Genomic DNA, 17,629 nt, shown 5'->3' with positions numbered 1-17,629 from the left:
TGTTCCTCTGAATATACAGCTGTGGATAAAAGAAAAAGAAGGAACAGCAACTTCCTTGTTTGTGAGCATCCTAATTGCATCTGGGTGAACAGTGCTGGAAGGCAAATAAAAAGTAAGACTGAATGGATCTGGGCGCCTAATACAGCAAGAATGTAAATATGTCTGTGATAGCCTATAAGACCACCAAGTTCATTTATATCCTCATTCTCTCAGTTCCTCAGTTTATAGCTTCAGTTGTTTCATTCCATGATAGAATGTGGGTTGAACATTAAAGTTTGATGGGGAGGAGGGTTATTGGGTTGTTGTTTTTATTTCGATGATGTATTTTGTGGTTTTATATTTTGATTTTGTTCTGTGAACCGCCCTAAGACCTCCAGGTATAGGGCGGTATATAAATTTCAAAAATAATAAAAATAAAATAATAATAATTACCCAGTCTCTCCGTGGATGCTGAACCATCTTGATTTGGTATGTCAGCCTGTAGTAACTAGCCGGAGTGCTCCAGGTTTTGGGTGGTGTCCAAGTCAATAGGCTGTTCTCCATTTGGCACTCAACAGCATCAGGCTTTACTGAAAGAGGTAATGAGATCAGCATAATTTTTAACTGTATAATACTGCTAAAATGATGGGCTTTATGCTTCCACCAGTATCCTTATCATTTATTATTTGGATGAGTTCTGAGGCTCCAGATATGTTAAGGCTGGAGTGTGTGTGCGTGTGCACATACGTGTATTGTATATGTGCTATCTGTTTGCTACCTTGGCCACCAAAGAAGAAGCTACTGAGAAACTCCAAAAATCTGTAAGTGCAAGTATAACCTCTAACAATGCTGTGAAATGGGCAAATGAAATGAGGTCTTGCCTGTTAAAGCCTAGGAATGTATTGCTTAGCAGAAGGACCTGCTATCCAGGGAAAGCTATCTGACTACATCTTGTCCCTTCATTTAAGGTAGTAGTATCATTGGCTCGCCAGAAGCGGCTTAGTCATGCTGGCCACATGACCCGGAAGCTGTACGCCGGCTCCCTCGGCCAATAAAGCGAGATGAGCGCCGCAACCCCAGAGTCGGCCACAACTGGACCTAATGGTCAGGGGTCCCTTTACCTTTATCATTGGTTGACCACCATGCCATTGCACAAAAGCTTCCATTGCTTTTAAGGGCTGCAGGACAAGTGAGGAAATCTATTTATTTATTTGTTACATTGATATTGTAATAGATCTATGGTGCTAAATGACCTTGCTGTGAGATCTGGACTCCCTCCATGCAGACTGAACGTGCAAATACAGTATGTGAATAAATCATATTTCTTAAAGCTACGAAAGTCTCTGCCACGTCTTCAGTTCTCCAAAGGAGCGCAAACCCTGGATGAGTGCCTGGAAGCCCCTGGAATCTTGCTACCACTCGGAGAGTGGGGACGACACCCAACTTATTTTGTCACAGGTGACCACTGGTAGACTAATGGCAGTGGCTAATGGCAGTCTAGCCTTCCTCATATAGATATTCAATTTGATTTTGACAGTGAAGTCAAGTGACAACACATGGGGAATGTGCTCATCTGCATCCGTCAATGTTCATTCAAGTTCCAGACTTTTCCCAGCTCTGGAATAGGACTATGCAGTAGTGACTGTTTTTAGTGGTCATAGGTGGAAGACAAGGCTTTTGAGCATTGCCTGAGTGCTCCCTCATGAGCTGAGGTCTAGATTTAGTGCATAGATACAAATGTTTCAAAAGGGAATCATAGGAATCAGAAAAACACACCACTATTTTGTTTTTCCAACTGCAGTGATAAAAGACTGTAGCAGGAGAAATGGCCCCTAACTTCTTTAATGAGGAAGATTAACTTACTGTTTTTTTCTTCACCTTTCTTATGCTAGGCACTATCATAGGAACAGAAGTATAGAATTGGAAATAGGGCCATTATGAGATCGCATTCTCACTGATAAACTAGTCTAGAGAATGGACCTAAATTTAGTCCAATTCTCTATCACTACTCAATAATCTCTACTGAAATTGTTTCAGGATACTTTAGTCAAGATTTTTAAAATCAAATTTAAAAGTACTTAATTTTACTTAATGGTGGCTTCTGAGTCTTTTATATGTTTTATGTGTTTAATATGTCTGGATTACCAATGTTTTATGGATGTTTTCTTTTCCAGTTAAAAAATGATTTTTATTGTCTAAATTATGCCAATAAAGGCTTAATGAATGAATGTTCGATGCAAACTATATGCATATGCTTGAGGAATTCTCTAACCACACTGTGCACCACTAGCCGTCTTACAATTAACTTACAACAATGTAACCATTAGAACAGTATAGTAATTAGCAGTAATAATACGGAAGCTATGAATAGCCTACATAATTACGATTGGCAAACCTTTCTTTAGTGATTCATCTATTCCTTTCAAGCTCAAGCGGCAGTGCAGATTAAAAACTACTAATAGGTTACTGAGGTCAAGAATTATTTGTTTTTGCATTTCCTTGTTTCTTTATTGGATTTGGGTGTGCCTTACTCCCTGGCATCTAACAGAGGTAGGGTTTGGCCTCTCAATAATCATTAGAAAAGATCAGAATCACCACACCAAATGACTCAAGTACGTTGTAGAGCAAGTGATGTGCCTGACATTTTATACCCTTTTAACTACTATTACTATATGAGCAAAAGTGAAAGTTTTATAAGGAATCAACTAATGGATTCAGTATGTGAATAAAGGTATGTTAGTAAGCCCTTTCAGATGTAGAAACGATTGCTCAAATTAGGTTGTTTAGCACTCTTTATGTGGAATCACTAAATTTGGTTATCTAATTATTTATTCCCACGTCATTATTTATGGTGGATTGTTCTTATTTCAAAATACTACTAAACTCCCCACCCTGCTTTTTAAATTGATTTGGAAATGAGAGTTCTTTTATCAGGATGCAATTCAATGATGGTTCATGGAAAAACCCATGCTGCCTTCTAGCGCCAAAACACTATGTGCTGCAGATGAAGGATTATATATTGCTGTGGGCTAGATGCAGAGTAAATTAATTGAACTTAGGTCCCATTGAACTCAATACAGCAAGTTAATCATGACAGTGAAGTTCTAATAATTTCGATGGGAACTAAGTTCAAATATGTTGCTCTGGATCCAGCCCAATTTCTTTGATGGTGATTTATTCACCACCACCACTACCCCCATTCCAAACCTTTTTGCATAACTTACAAATATCTTTGATGAAGAAGTTGTGAGTATGTTCTTCATATTCAAATCCATGGAAAACCTCTAGAGCAATCCCAATTTCTTCGTACTCCTCAGTGGATGGGCAGGGAATTCCTTTTCTGCAGGAAGCAGTGTACATTCCTGCCTCTGGTCCGACGGGCTCATCACAGACTGCATTTCCTGATGTGACTCTGAATTCAAAACAGAGATGGAATTGAATGGGTAGTTCCTCCCAAATTTAGAAAAATGACTTTGTAACTCTATTTCCCAACCTTAGCAGCAATAACACATTAATGCACGGCAGGTATTCAGAAAATATTTCCTCAGAGGGATAGCCAATTTAATATACGGCAAGAAAGAGTATTCTGGCACTTCAAAAACTAATAGGTCAGATTTATTGCATCATCAGTTTTCATGGACTAGGGCCTATTTGTATAAAGTATGTCATCATTTAGAAGGAACTACGCTGTGCCAGAAACCAAGATGCTGACTGTCCTCATATCCTTTCAAGGAACACAACTGACAACATCAGCTATACCACCATTAGCTCATTCACCTTCTCATCCTCTAAGAGGAGATATACTGGCAATAGGAAGTTCTTTGTGGGTGGCCGCATCATCTACCATCTGCCAACAATTTCCATCTTCAATTCAGTGTCTCTATACCACAAATGGGAAGCCTTTGGCCCTCTAAACATTGCTAAACTCCCATTGGTTCTGACAAGCACAGCTCTGACAAGCATGAAGAGTCTGGGGATGATGTGAGTTGTAGCTCAGTGACATCTGGAGGACCAAAGGCTCTATGCCCTAAAGCAACATTTGGAGAGCTAGAAGTTTCCCATTCCTGCTGTAAAGAATACATAACTGCATATCTGGCATCAGAAATGGCAACTTTCAGAAGCTGGCAAGGAAACCTTTCAATTTCCCAGAACATTCTGAGAGTTTCATTGCTATTCAGCAACAGAAGAGCAATGGCATAGAAATTCATAATATCTGGTTTGCCATGTCAATTTCTTTGACTCACAATGTACTAATAATCTATTTTAGGGTGAGCTCCCTTGCTGGTGAAAATGGTCTTCCGCTTGCAGTTTAAATCAAAGTTATTATGAGCTCATTTTGCACCTGTGTCCTCTGCATTCCTTAGACTATGTGCTCATAAAGGCAGCTGCTGTGTTGGTGGCTATAACATGAATGAATTGGGAGAACACCCTCACCTACATCAGAACAGTAATGGGTACACTATATAAATGGCACCTGTATAAAATTAATCATGCTTAGTGTATTTGGTGGAATTTTAGTGTCTTGGAATTGCTTGCTCACATTTTCAGCAGGTTTGATTCTATTAAGTTGGGACTTAATTGGAACCAGGGATTTATCTCTGATTACAGTTGTTAACACAACAAAGCTAGGAAGATACTAGGTTCTGAATAGCCACTGTACATAGTTGAGCTTTGAATTGATATCCCATAGAGATGGTATACCTTGTGTTTTGTAGTCTTTTGGTCCCACTAGTCACAATTCTCTATAGTATACTGAGGCTAAAACTTTGTGTATATGATAGCAGCCTCTAACTCACAAATGTAAATGCTTATTACATAATTAACTTTAAGGCTAGTCTTTAAGGTGCCACAAGGCTCACTGTTTCAGAAAATCATTGCTATTGCAAAATGTTTTTAGCTTATTATCTTCCAATCAAATTAAGTCCCCCCCCAAAAAAAGTACTTCCTCTAAAGCAATTAGCCATTTGCGATCATTTACCAAATTTCTCACTCTCATTGAAATATCTAGGTGAAGAGATTTGGAAATAAAAGGAAGCCCTGTGAAGTTCTAAGCACAACTTCCTAACTCAGAAGTTATTGTAAAATAATATCCTTAGAAGCACCAAGAGCTAGACACTGAAAATGGTATTTTCTCTATCCTATAGATCTATTTAATTAATGGGTGAGTAATTTCACCACATTGGCACTCTCTGCCACAAAAGTGTCACCCTAACCCTCAATAGTACAATAATTTCTTGGGCCTATTCTCTACGAAATCTTGCTTGAAACAATATGGTGGGGGGGGGGAGGGAGAACAGTATCTTACTTAATTGTAAAGTTCAAATTTGAATTCTGCTCGAGTGGTTTCCAAAAGCACTTGAAGTCCCCAGAGTAATTGTTTGCTGTACATTTGAAGTAGGGTCTGTTGCTTTCTTCTAGAATGAAACAAAGAATTAACACATCTAAGAGCAGCAAAAAAGACAAAACATTTTAGAGCATGCCATACATACAGTTACACAAAGTATCAAAAGCAGCATTCATTTAAGTGAGATGGGGATGGGAGATGATGGAAAAACACATCCTGGTAGCTACTCATGGCTACTAAATTCATAACCAATTTTCACTGATAAACTGACAGGACCAAAATAAATTTTAAAAGGTACTTTACACAAAAAACCTGATCTATCTTTAATTTAGTAAGTTTTTTATCTAAGGGTATTTCTTTCATATGTGCTATTTTCATACAAATTGGCCATGAGACAAAGAGGAAGATTAAATGATTTTTTAAAAAACTGCCTCAAAACTGTAGAAAACTGCTGATTATCCACCTGAATTTTGGTAGGCTTCATTCCCTAAAAAGGGATTACCACAGCTGTCAATTTAATTCAATTCTGCCCCCAATTTTTTAAAACCTATATAAATTTCCTAAAAATTAAGTGTACTGGTATATATAAAAATCCAAAGGCGCCCAGCACACACACACACCCTCAATCTATTTGCATGTAGTCTAGGGTTGCCATATTTCAGAAAGTGAAAAAATCTATACTTCCAACAAGGGCATCCCAAGTGCTCTGAATCAAAGCATGTTGCCTTTTGAAGCACCAAATCAGGATCCAGACTGGATCTTGTGGTTGGAGGACATACCTAGTATCATGCTGCTGAGCTGCCTGTTTAATGATATACAATAGTCAACAATGACAGAATCATTTTTCTTATTCTTTTTGCACCTTGCTTCTTACATAGCAGTACTGATGGGCGTTCTGTGTATAATTAAAATAGATTGTGCACAGGCTTACCTTTGAAAGGACTGAGAATTGACTCAGCTACTTCACCGTTGTCATTTTTCTTCTTAATATACACGGTACTGTAACTTAAAATAGCATCTGTGGTGTTGCTCCTACAAATGTATTTGCCAGCATCTGGGTATCCCCGGATGGTTTTTTCCAAACTCTTGCCATTTCCTTCTAGTTTCATATTTTTCACCCAATAAACCAATGCACTTGGCTCCTTAGATGTATTGCAGGTGAGCGTTATTTTCTCAGGTAGTGCTGTGGCTTCAACAAAGTGCACTGAATATTGCAAAAAGGAAAAGTGGAAAGGAAAGAATGGTGAGCCCAACAGAAAGGTACCGTCCTCCTGGAAAATACTAATAAATCAACTTCATTTTTAGATTTACTGATATAATTGAAAGACTTAAATGGAAACTTAGACCAAAAGAAGCACATACATAGGAAGAGGTGGTTTTCTTTTAAGCCAGTGGTGGCCAAACTTGACCCGCCAGCTGTTTTGGGACTACAATTTCCATCATCCCTGACCACTGGTCCTGTTAGCTAGGGATGATGGGAGTTGTAGTCCAAAAACAGCTGGAGGCCCAAGGTTGGGAAACACTGTTCTAAATGACGTTGGACTGCAACTCCCATCAGTTTGGCCATCACTGCTTTAAGCAGTCCATCTGGATCAGTGGATGGAAGGAAGCTACTTCAGAGGAATTTCATGAGGTTGTGCTGATGGGTGTCTAGTTGGATTAGCATATTTCTGACCAATGAGAATACCTTGCATGGATGTCAACCTCCATTTTTAGCCCACATTACTTTTCGAAATTTAAAAAAAAATAAAAATTGCCAAGGTGTTACGGATAACCAGCTTACTAAATACTGAGGTGCAAAATGTGTTTAAATTACAGCTTGGAAAATGTCCATCTGAATACCCACCCCCTTTGTGGCATACAATTCAAATTCCATGGTTTGTTTGCACATATTGTCTTTACAAAACACAAGTACTGTAAATTACTTTCACAGACACTTAGCTGTAGAATCTTCCACTGCAATGGTGTTCATTCCGTGTGAGGAAACTACTGCTGTATGTCTGGAGAATAAAACAGGATGAGTTTCCACTCTTCCTTGCCACTATACACCTTGGTTCCTGGGAAAAGGCAGCTAGGGTACCTTGATGCTGTGTACATTCCCAAGTCACAACCCAGAAATCCCCTCTTGCATATTTAAATTTGCAGTCTCCCAGTCATGAGAGGAGACAGCCACTACTTTTCTTCATTTATTTCATCAATCCTCCTCATCTACCTGCTGTAACAAGCAAGGAGTCAAGGTGCACTTCACAGACAGACCACATTTTATTCATCCATTCTGCTACACTGTATTGCTACGGATTGCAAGCTGATGTGTGGTAAAAATCGTCTTAGTACTTGGTGAAGATCAGAACTACATGTCACTTGAGCAAACATGGGTTCCCAACACTGATTTTGCCTAATTATGGGAATTCATACTACCTTAGAAGAGGAGTATCTGGAAATATAGAAATTACAGTGAATGGCATTTTAGGTTTCATTTCTCTGGGAAACAATACGGATTCAAACATGCTGCATTGCAATGCACTAGACTTTTTACGATTATGATAAACACTTAAAATTATTCTGCTCTTTACTTCACTGGCAAACTTTTCAAAAGCTTTTCAAAACTGGCCTTTCATTTGTATACTGCCCTGAGATCTACAGGTATGGGGCAGTATACAAATTTAATAAATGATAAAATAATGAATAATACTTCTAGAAACCAATTTGTCTATTTTGCAGGATGAATAAGCATGAACAAATGTTTATTATACCCTTGATATCTTGTTCAGGTTTTTCCCTCATTTCATTTTGTGTGTGAACTGGCTACTCAGACTCTCTGTGGTTTGCTGCTTGTATAGAGTTCACTATGAGCCTTTCTGTTCTCTGATTGAAATGGACTGACACTTTTGGTTTCACAGAGAACTGTGAATAGAGAATTGAGTAGTTTTGATGCCAGCTCTTACATGAAACTTCCAGGACTGTCTCATATAGTTTTGTAGAAGATCAGCAACTGTACTCCTAGTATTTAGGTAAGGTAAATGGCGTTTCCGTGCACTGCTCTGGTTCACCAGAAGCGGCTTAGTCATGCTGGCCACATGACCCGGAAGCTGTACGCCGGCTCCCTCGGCCAATGAAGCGAGATGAGCTCCGCAACCCCAGAGTCGGTCACGACTGGACCTAATGGTCAGGGGTCCCTTTACCTTTACTTATGGCTAGGGTTAGTATATGTATGGAGAGAAGGGTCAGTCTATTTCATTTCCACGTTATGGATCAATTTTGCTCCATTTTTGTATGGACTAAAAAATGCATATAAATTGTACGCATTCTGTACAAATTTTACATACATTCTCCCCCTAAATCATTTCCCCCTTTGCTTTTCAGTGTAGTTCTCCATGAAATATGCTTTCTGAACACATTTCCCCCATAATTTTTTTACACATATTTTTGAACTGAAACTGCATGATAAAACCTGGAGAAGTGAGTAAGCAGATGGATAGCTGTGTTGTGGTCTGGAGCTGATGAATCAGCTTGTTTTACACTTCCCAAGGGCAATCTCTGAAGCCTCTTTCCAGAGGTCTTCCAATCTTTAATCACTGGCTGCTGCAGCTGATCAGCCACGATGCAAATCCAGAACACGCCACGGTGCCTTGGATTCTGGTTATACAGTTCAAAAATACTAGTTCAGCTTGCTGATACAGATTACTCACTACTGTTTATTTCTTCTGTTTTTCCTTCTGAATGAATAATCAGGCCCAGGACAGAAATTAGAATGAGCAAAAGGCATGCCATCTGAGAATGAAAGGAACATAAAAAGTTATATAAGGAAAGGAGTAATGAATGACGGGTTATCGCACTTGTAAAGGACGTGACATAAGTGGCCTAGATATTTGTAAACTATGGCTTGTGAAAATTCATGGCTTTATTTATTTGAGGCATTCCCTCAACTTCATTGGCTGACTCAACTGAGCAGAATACCATTTTTGAATGTAATGCTGAAGGACTGAAGTGCCTACTTATATTGAAACACAAGTGTAAATGAATTTACGCACAAAAATGCACTAGACACAGGCTAAAATTCAGTCTAAAACAAGATGTCTGGGTGATCTGCATAGTGTAAATGAATTTATGCCCAAAAATGCACTAGATGTAGGCTTAGGATAAAATTCGGTGTAAAACGGGATGATCTGCATAAAATACACTGATGTGCTAAATAGTATTTTATCCAATTTATCATAAAAATTACTTCTTGTTCAGTTCTGCAAACAGTACTTTGAATAAGTGCTTTAAAATAAAGCTTTTAAAAAGTTACATTGTAAGCAGCATCTGAAAATAAAAATAGAAAAATTTATTGATTAATGAAGATGTGTTTTAAAAGACTATTTAGGGAATTTCCAAGACAAAGGATAAACCAATTCCATTTAGGATGCTGCTGGATTAGGGTGCCCATCAGCTTACATTCAAGTGTTTATAGATTGCACATAGAGACTTCTATATTAGCCAAACACATAGCATGGAATTCACAATCACACTAATATAATCATTTCATCAGTGTAAGCATTTTTACTTACTACCAGATGGAACAATCTCCCCTCTCCTCTCCCTCCACACAGTGCTCTTTTTATATAACAAAGTTTAATAATATATCTAACTAACCATTATGTTTTTTACTAGTTACTTAGCCGGAAGAGCGTATGTAGCATAAGTGAAAGCATCTCTAACAAAATAATTATTAAGCTTTTATCTGTTTTGTTAGCCACTTATTTACATAGATAAATAGCCTGTCAGATTGCCGGAGTGTGCCTTCTTGAAGTTACAAAATGTTAAGGAACGTGAGCCACAAACAGCTTCTCAAATGTGTTTCACTGTAACAGTGCAGTAGACCTGAAGTGATTCTGGATCATTTCTATACTTCCCTGATGTATTTAAATCATAAGGCTATCACTGACAGTTTTAATAGCTACATAGAGAAAAATGTATTAGTTTTAAACATTTTGGATACCTCCTGGACCAATATCCTTAAGGTTGTCCTATTACTTTTGCAATATTTTACACTACCAGCATCATCTTGGATGTACCTGTTAATACAGAGTCATAAAGTGCAAGAAAAACAAAATGCATCCTTACCTTTTCAACTGTAACCAGCTGTCATGAAGTTTGTGTGGCTACTGTGAATCCAAATCTATGAATGAAGCCAAGAGTTGCTTGCCTTTTATATGTTTAAATCCCGAAACCAGATATCTTGCTTAACCACAGTGCCACATAAAAACAAACACGTGGACTCACTTCCTGTTTTAGAAGCAATACAATTTAATTGCTGAAGAAACCACAGAGTAAAAGTTGGGACTCACAAGTAATCACTGAAGAGGAAATTGGATTATTTGATGGACATTTATGCTGTGCACAGGAAATTCCTTTCCTACTTCATTCTCTTGCAGACTTCAAAAACACAATCAGAAGAAACATTAGTGTGACCTCATTGGAAATCCAGAATATATTATGAATAAGAGAAATGGAAAACAGTGAATATACTACTATGCAATAGATAAGGAATTTTCTGGCTCAGGATAAAAGCAAGAGGAAATAAAACTCAAATATAGAATACATTATGTCATTTGCAAATCTTTTTTCCCCCTTTTGCAATCAGAAATTATCTATTGTATCTAGGATAATGTGAAAACATTTAAAGTATGTAACATGTTAATTTCTGAAGAACAATGTGAATGACTAAATGTTGATGTGGCACTATATTTAGCACTGATAATTTGAATACAACTTGTATAGGCACAGAAGGCAAAGCCTTTTCATGGGAAAAGCATAGCTTGAACTTTCCTGGCCATATCTGGTTCTCTGTGCTGACTTATAGGAATAGGAGTCTTTCCCAGCCTTACCTGCAAATGCCAGGGATTGATAACGCAACCCACCTCCCTACATATTGGCATTGCCCTTGAGGTAAGTGGGCACATGATTCATCAGACCAACCCTTCCATTAGGTAGAGTGACGTATGTGCCTCAGGTAGCAGGTCCTGGGAGCAGAAGCAAGCAGCTGGAGAGAGCTCTCTGTGTGTGCCATGTAGGCTGCCCTACATCCTTCAAGTTCTCCTGCTACCTCCTGTCCCATTACCAGTGAACTATAGTTCCGCTAGCAGTCCAGTTGACTTCTGTACATGGAATTGGGGGAACAGGGGAGTGCTTTCACTTTCAGCAGCAACATATTTTGTCTCAGCCCTGGCTGGACTACTGGTGAATCACTGTCTTGTGGCTACACATAATGAGGAAAATAATGGTTTGCTTCAGCCATAAATAGCTGATAATGTGAAACAATATGACCTGAGAGGAACAGGGAAGTAAAGATTTAATCATGAAATAAGATTATTATTTTTAAAGAGTTACATCATGGGTCATAGCACAGCAAGCCAGTGATCCCCAAGGGGGTGTAAATTTGGTAAGAAAGACATGAAGCCTACTTGGAATTGAAATGGCCACAACCAGTGCTTTTTTCTGGGGGATGCAGGGGTACGCATATCCCTAGACATTATTTTAATCTAAGTTTGGCCTCATTGAAGGGCAGTATTTCAATATGAGTAGGAAAATGAGAGTACCCCTAAACATTTTTTTTTTTTTTTAGAAAAAAGCACTGGCCATAACTACAGGTGTAAATTGCATTTTGCATAGGCATTGGGCATGTGTCCAGTCAACCTGGTTGCTGGCTGATATCTCCATCAGGGTCAATCCTGGTGAGAGTGTGCCCCATTGATTCAGATCTGATGGGAAAATCCCACCAGGACACCATTCAGGGATGTTCCATGGCCTGGCAGCCCCTGTCTTTGTGTGGAAGGGAAAATGAATGGATTTGAGATGTTTGGGTCTGAAGATAGAGAAAATATTGCTTAGTGGAAGGAATATATATTTTGTATGCAGCTGACTGACAGAGAATTGGAAGGCCTTTTATTTCTCTTTCTTCTTTTTCTCTTTTCTTCTCTCATTCATTCATTATTTTTATCCTCCTCTTTCTTCTTCTTTCTTTCTTTCTTTCTTTCTTTCTTTCTTTTCTTTTCTTTTTGTCATTTTTAGTGTCCTCTACTCTAAGTCCACCTCATGAGAAGAGAAGACTCCCTGGAGAAGACCCTGATGTTGGGAAAGATGGAGGGCACAAGGAGAAGGGGGCGACAGAGGACGAGATGGTTGGATAGTGTTTTCGAGGTTACCAGCATGAGTCTGACCAAGCTGCGGGGGACAGTGGAGGACAGGAGTGCCTGGCGTTCTCTGGTCCATGGGGTCACGAAGAGTCGGACACGACTAAACGACTAAACAACAACAACAACTCTAAGTCACTATTGGTACTATACACATATGAAGGTAATGGTTGGTTGGTGAAGGACCCTGAGTGAGAGGCAAGGAAGAACAGATCTCCCAGGGTGGTAGGATGAGAGAATAAAGGAGAAGTCTCAGGTGAGAGCTGGGAGGGTCCCCACTTTCTGTGTGAGACAAAAGCTAAGAGCTACTTTTGAGAGAGGACTTGGCATTTGCCTTTTCCTTTTTCTCTTTCTGTTTTCGTTTAGATTGGTTTGCTTTTTATTGTAATGTATTATGAAAAAGCTCCAATAAAAAAAAAAAGACTGAGGGGAAGCTTACGCAATTTGTGGATTATGACCTCATATATACATATATAGGCTTTGTTCTGGTTGTTATTACAGCACATAACAATGCATTTCCTACTTGTAGATGAATTCAGAGTCAGCCTCATATATCCTTCGGCTTCTTTCTGAGAGCGGAACTTCCTGGATTCTTAGAAAGTTTGTTGTGATCCATAGGGTGGATTTTCCACCCATATATGAAAGCATAGGTCTTATTAAGATCTCCATGTGAGAGGCTAGTTTTCCACTGTGACATCACAAATTTTTACAGGGAAATTTGGAGGACAGCAGACAAAACCTCAATTTTATCCTGCTTCCTTATGACATTGTCTAACCTAGTCAAAGCATAACTGGCTTCACATTTCAATAGCATTAAGAACTGTTTTACAAACCATGCAAGCTTTGTTACATCAGCCTCCCACAATTAGGAAAATTTGTCAGCTGTCCCCTTTAGGACTAAAAATAATGACGCTCATTGGGAAATTATATTAGCTCTCCTGGAGTTCTGAACTGTGTTAATAATACTAATACTGGATAAAAAGATAGAAAGAGAAGTTTCTGGCTGAAGGAGGAAATGGAACTATTTCATAGTTAAGCAAAATAATAATAAAAAAAATAATCCAACATTATTAGCTGTGACAACTACTGTAATAAGGAACAAAAGAAGCATACTTATGTTTTTATATTGTAATTTTATCTTGTGAACCACCCTGAGACCTGCGGGTATAGGGCACTATATAAATTCTAATAATAAGAATAAGAGTCTCTGTTTGGCAGTTTTACAAGGATGCTATTATATACATGGTGAAAGTACCTTCACAACATGGATCAAGACCTAAGTGTGAGGCAGGAAGTATATTTTTGGGGGGTGATTCAGAAGCTTCCTAGATTCACAGGAGTACATGAAACTGAGGAAACTGTTTACAGTGGTACCTCAAGTTACGAACTTAATTCAGTCCGGAGGTCCGTTCTTAACCTGAAACTGTTCTTAACTAGAGGCGTGATTTTGCTAATGGGGCCTCTTGCTGCCGCTGGCACACGATTTCCATTCTCATCCTGGGGCAAAGTTCTCAACTCGAGGTAACTCTTCCAGGTTAGCGGAGTTTGTAACCTGAAGCATTTGTAACCTGAGGTGTTTGTAACTCAAGGTACCGCTGTATACGATATCTTGCCCACTCTTTACCACAACGTCCCTGAATGGGTTACCACAATATCATATAAAATAAGATAAAACCACTATAAAATAAGCAAAACTGGTCCAAACGGAACAGGACAGTGTCTGACTTTTAGAAAACCTCTGAAGGCAGCCCTGTATAGTGAAGTTTTTAATGTTTGATGTTTTACTGTGTTTTTATAAATTGTTGGCAGCCGCCCCTATTCAGATGGGTGGCATATAAGGAATAAATTATGATGGTGCAAGTTGTTGAGTGTCCATGACAACAACTGGATGTCTGATTTTAACCGATGTCTGATTTTAACTAATATCTGATTTTAACCAAGGTGGAGGAAAGAAGTGTAGCTTGTATGTATGTATGTATGTATGTATGTATGTATGTATGCAATAAATTCTGCTGCTAACAGGAAGTATTTTTTAGTAATCCACCATACAATCAAGTTTCTCCAGAGGATGGAAGTGTGATCAGAATTAGGTAAATCAAGCACAGCTTCACGTAATAGGCTTGCTTTCCACCTTGCTGAGAAGGGGCATTTGCTTGGCTCAGATTCTGGTGACACCTCTAGTTTCTTGCCCTGGAGAGGGGATTGGTGTGTGGCAGGCTTCCTCTCCCTCATCAAAAGCAAACCTCCAGCTTATCATGCCCATTCTTGACCCTAAATCTGTACAGCAAGAGTGAGGAAAGTGGTTGTGGTGGTTTTCCATGTTCTTCTGTCCTAGGGATGTCTCAACCATCTGATGTTGTTCAGCCACAGATTCAACATGCAGAACTATTCACGTTAAAGACCTTAGGCCATGAGTAGGCAAACTAGGGGCTGGATCTGGCCCAATCACCTTCTAAATCCGGCCCGCAGATGCTCCGGGAATCAGCATGTTTTTACATGAGTAGAATGTGTGCTTTTATTTAAAATGCATCTCTGGGTTATTTGTGGGGCATAGGAACTCATTCATTTTTTTTTTACAAAATACAGTCTGGCCCCCCACAAGGTCTGAGGGACAGTGGAGTGGCCCCTTGCTGGAAAAGTTTGCTGACCCCTGCCTTAGGCATTCCAAACCTTCCATTCCATTCCCTTCCCCTCCACAAATGGGGCTTAATGGAGCAGCAGTGCCTCCAGGCCATTGTGCTAGTAAGTCCACTTTGCTGTCACATGATGGCAGTGAGATTGCTTTGGGATCCAACAGATCCTGGACTGGCTCACTCCTTCTGTACCTACATATTGCCCCATTTCAGGGCCTTCTGCTGGCTACCACTGGCAGACACCCCACCGGAAGCATTCCTGCACTTCCTAAATCATTGGGTTTGGTATCTCATGCTCTTAAGGTTATCCTCACATTTTCTCTTAACTAATCTTTGTTATTTAGTTCACCATGCTAACTAAATAGTTCAAAAGTAGCTTTATGATTGTTAAATTAGTTTTCTTGAAATGCTGATTCATTTCAAAAAAGGGTAGAGATGCTTATGAAATCTTCCTTTGCCTACTGTTTTTCTCTCTTCTGATTTTTCATTTCTCCAAAAATGTATTACCACTCCTAATAATGTTGAAATCTTTGATACATTCACATCTGTATTTCTGAATGCATGTTTGGGTTAAAGATTAAAACAAATAAATAACATTTGTTCATTTCATTGGTGCCAAAGTTCAGACTTACGAAGTCACACAAATGGGACACATTTTCTTGCCCTCAAACTACAGGCCCTTATGCAATTTAGCTTACAGTGGTACTTCTGGTTACGTACTTAATTCGTTCCAGAGGTCCATTCTTAACTTGAAACTGTTCTTAACCTGAAGCACTGCTTTAGCTAATGGGGCCTCCCAATGCTGCCGCGCCACCGCCATGCGATTTCTGTTCTCATCCTGAAGCAAAGTTATTAACCCGAGGTACTATTTCTGGGTTAGCGGAGTTTGTAACCTGAAGTGTATGTAACCTGAGGTACTACTGTATTCGCAAATAAAAACTTAAAAAGCACCAAGAGCATCATCAACTTATGCAGTGCTTTTTTTTTTTCTTAAAAAAATGTTTAGAGGTACTCTCATTTTGACTCAAGAAAATCACTGGGAAAAGAAATGAAGCTGACATCGGAGGTGGTAACAACGAAACTGACCAATCACCATGCTAGATTCCAACTCCTACTTCACACATTAAACACTCGCTTCTGTCTGAAACTCAGGAAATACCATGACAGGAAATGAGGTCGCCATTGGGGCTAGCAACAGAACTGACAATTCACTGTGCTAGAGAAGAAACATTTTTAAAAAATATTTTTTTGTTTCCTCTCCTGTTAGATTCCCCCCCCCCGAAAAAAAAACACTGACCTTATGTATTTATTTCATTAAATTTATATACCACTTAATTGTGTGACACTTCAAAGTGTTTTGCAAAAAGATAAAACAAGAAAATCATGAAAAATTCACAACCATACTTTAAACCATACAAAAGTTAAAATGCTAAAACAGATTAAAATCTCCTCAATTTTCTAAGCACTTGGGTAGGGTTGTCTAAACCAGGATGTTTTTATCAGGCACCAAAAAGTGTACAGTGAATGAGCCTGCTTGATCTCAATAGACAGCAGCAGCGGTGTTGGTGCAAGTTCAGAAAACTTTCACTCCCTGACAGGGCTGTCTTAAACATATGCGGCACTAGGGTGCAAAGATCCGCCCGGTGGTCCTCCTCCCAGGTTGCCCAGTCCCAGGTGCACAGAAGGGCGGAGCCAGCTTGCCACCTCAGCGTCTTGCTGGCTCGGTCACCCCCGAACTCGTGGCGCAGAGCCGCCTGCAGCAGAAGAACCCACCGTGGCGCTCTGACTGACGGGTGGGCTCTTCCCCGGACTCGACTCTCAGGCCCCGGACTCTCAGCTTGGCGCCCCTGAGAGCCTGGCGCTCGGGTGCCCCGCACCCCTAGCACCTATGGGTAAGACGGCCTTGCTCCCTGATATTGCTTAATTTCAAAAAGGAAGGTAGAACTTACAAATCAGCCTTAATTAATTGAGTGTTTTCTTTTAAAAAAGAACACCTTTGTTCCACAGACAGAATCCTGTTTGAAGCTTGTGCGTTGGGCTGGAGTCACCCTCCTGACACCTGTGTCTTTACATCTCACCTGGATGGGACCAAGCCAAATGGTAGCGAGGTCAAAGCTAGGCAGACGCACTAGTAGCAATGCTGGATTGGCTCTGCTGCTGTGTGTCCACACACCCTTGACCTTGATATCACTGTACCCCAGCCTTGACTATGTAAGCTGTACTAATGTGGGAAGGGCAGTTCTGCTGCTCCACAACAAATCCTATTGACAGCTACATATACTAGCTTATGTGGAAACAGTCACAATTCATCCAGACTCATTTCTCAATAGACAAGTACAGTATTTTGCTATAAAAGATGCAACCAGAATTTCAAACCTTAATGAAATCATACAGGGGATTCAGAACCAATATGGTTAGTGACTATGGATGTAGTATCGTTATAGGTGTGTGCAAGGAACCAGCCCATGACATATCAGTCCTCTTATCTACCACCACCA

The 17,629-nt window shown here is 39.5% G+C and overlaps 1 protein-coding gene across 1 annotated transcript in view; it reads right to left on the bottom strand.

Moving 5' to 3' along the window:
* The window catches only part of LOC307209605 (interleukin-12 subunit beta-like), a 29,992-nt gene that overhangs the window by 2,415 nt on the left and 9,948 nt on the right, over window positions 1–17,629 (bottom strand). The window contains exons 2-6 of the mRNA XM_079964879.1: window positions 9,013–9,094; window positions 6,255–6,527; window positions 5,285–5,393; window positions 3,204–3,391; window positions 433–569 (exon numbers count right to left, since the gene is read on the bottom strand). Coding sequence (XP_079821005.1) covers window positions 433–569; window positions 3,204–3,391; window positions 5,285–5,393; window positions 6,255–6,527; window positions 9,013–9,094 — 789 coding nt within the window. The remainder of the gene's footprint in view (window positions 1–432; window positions 570–3,203; window positions 3,392–5,284; window positions 5,394–6,254; window positions 6,528–9,012; window positions 9,095–17,629) is intronic.

The sequence above is a fragment of the Podarcis cretensis genome (genome assembly GCF_951804945.1).
Source record: "Podarcis cretensis genome assembly, chromosome: 2".
In the NCBI taxonomy this organism is placed as follows: domain Eukaryota; kingdom Metazoa; phylum Chordata; class Lepidosauria; order Squamata; family Lacertidae; genus Podarcis; species Podarcis cretensis.
The sequence above is the reverse complement of the archived record's forward strand: the minus strand, read 5'-3'. Positions and strand labels throughout refer to the sequence as shown.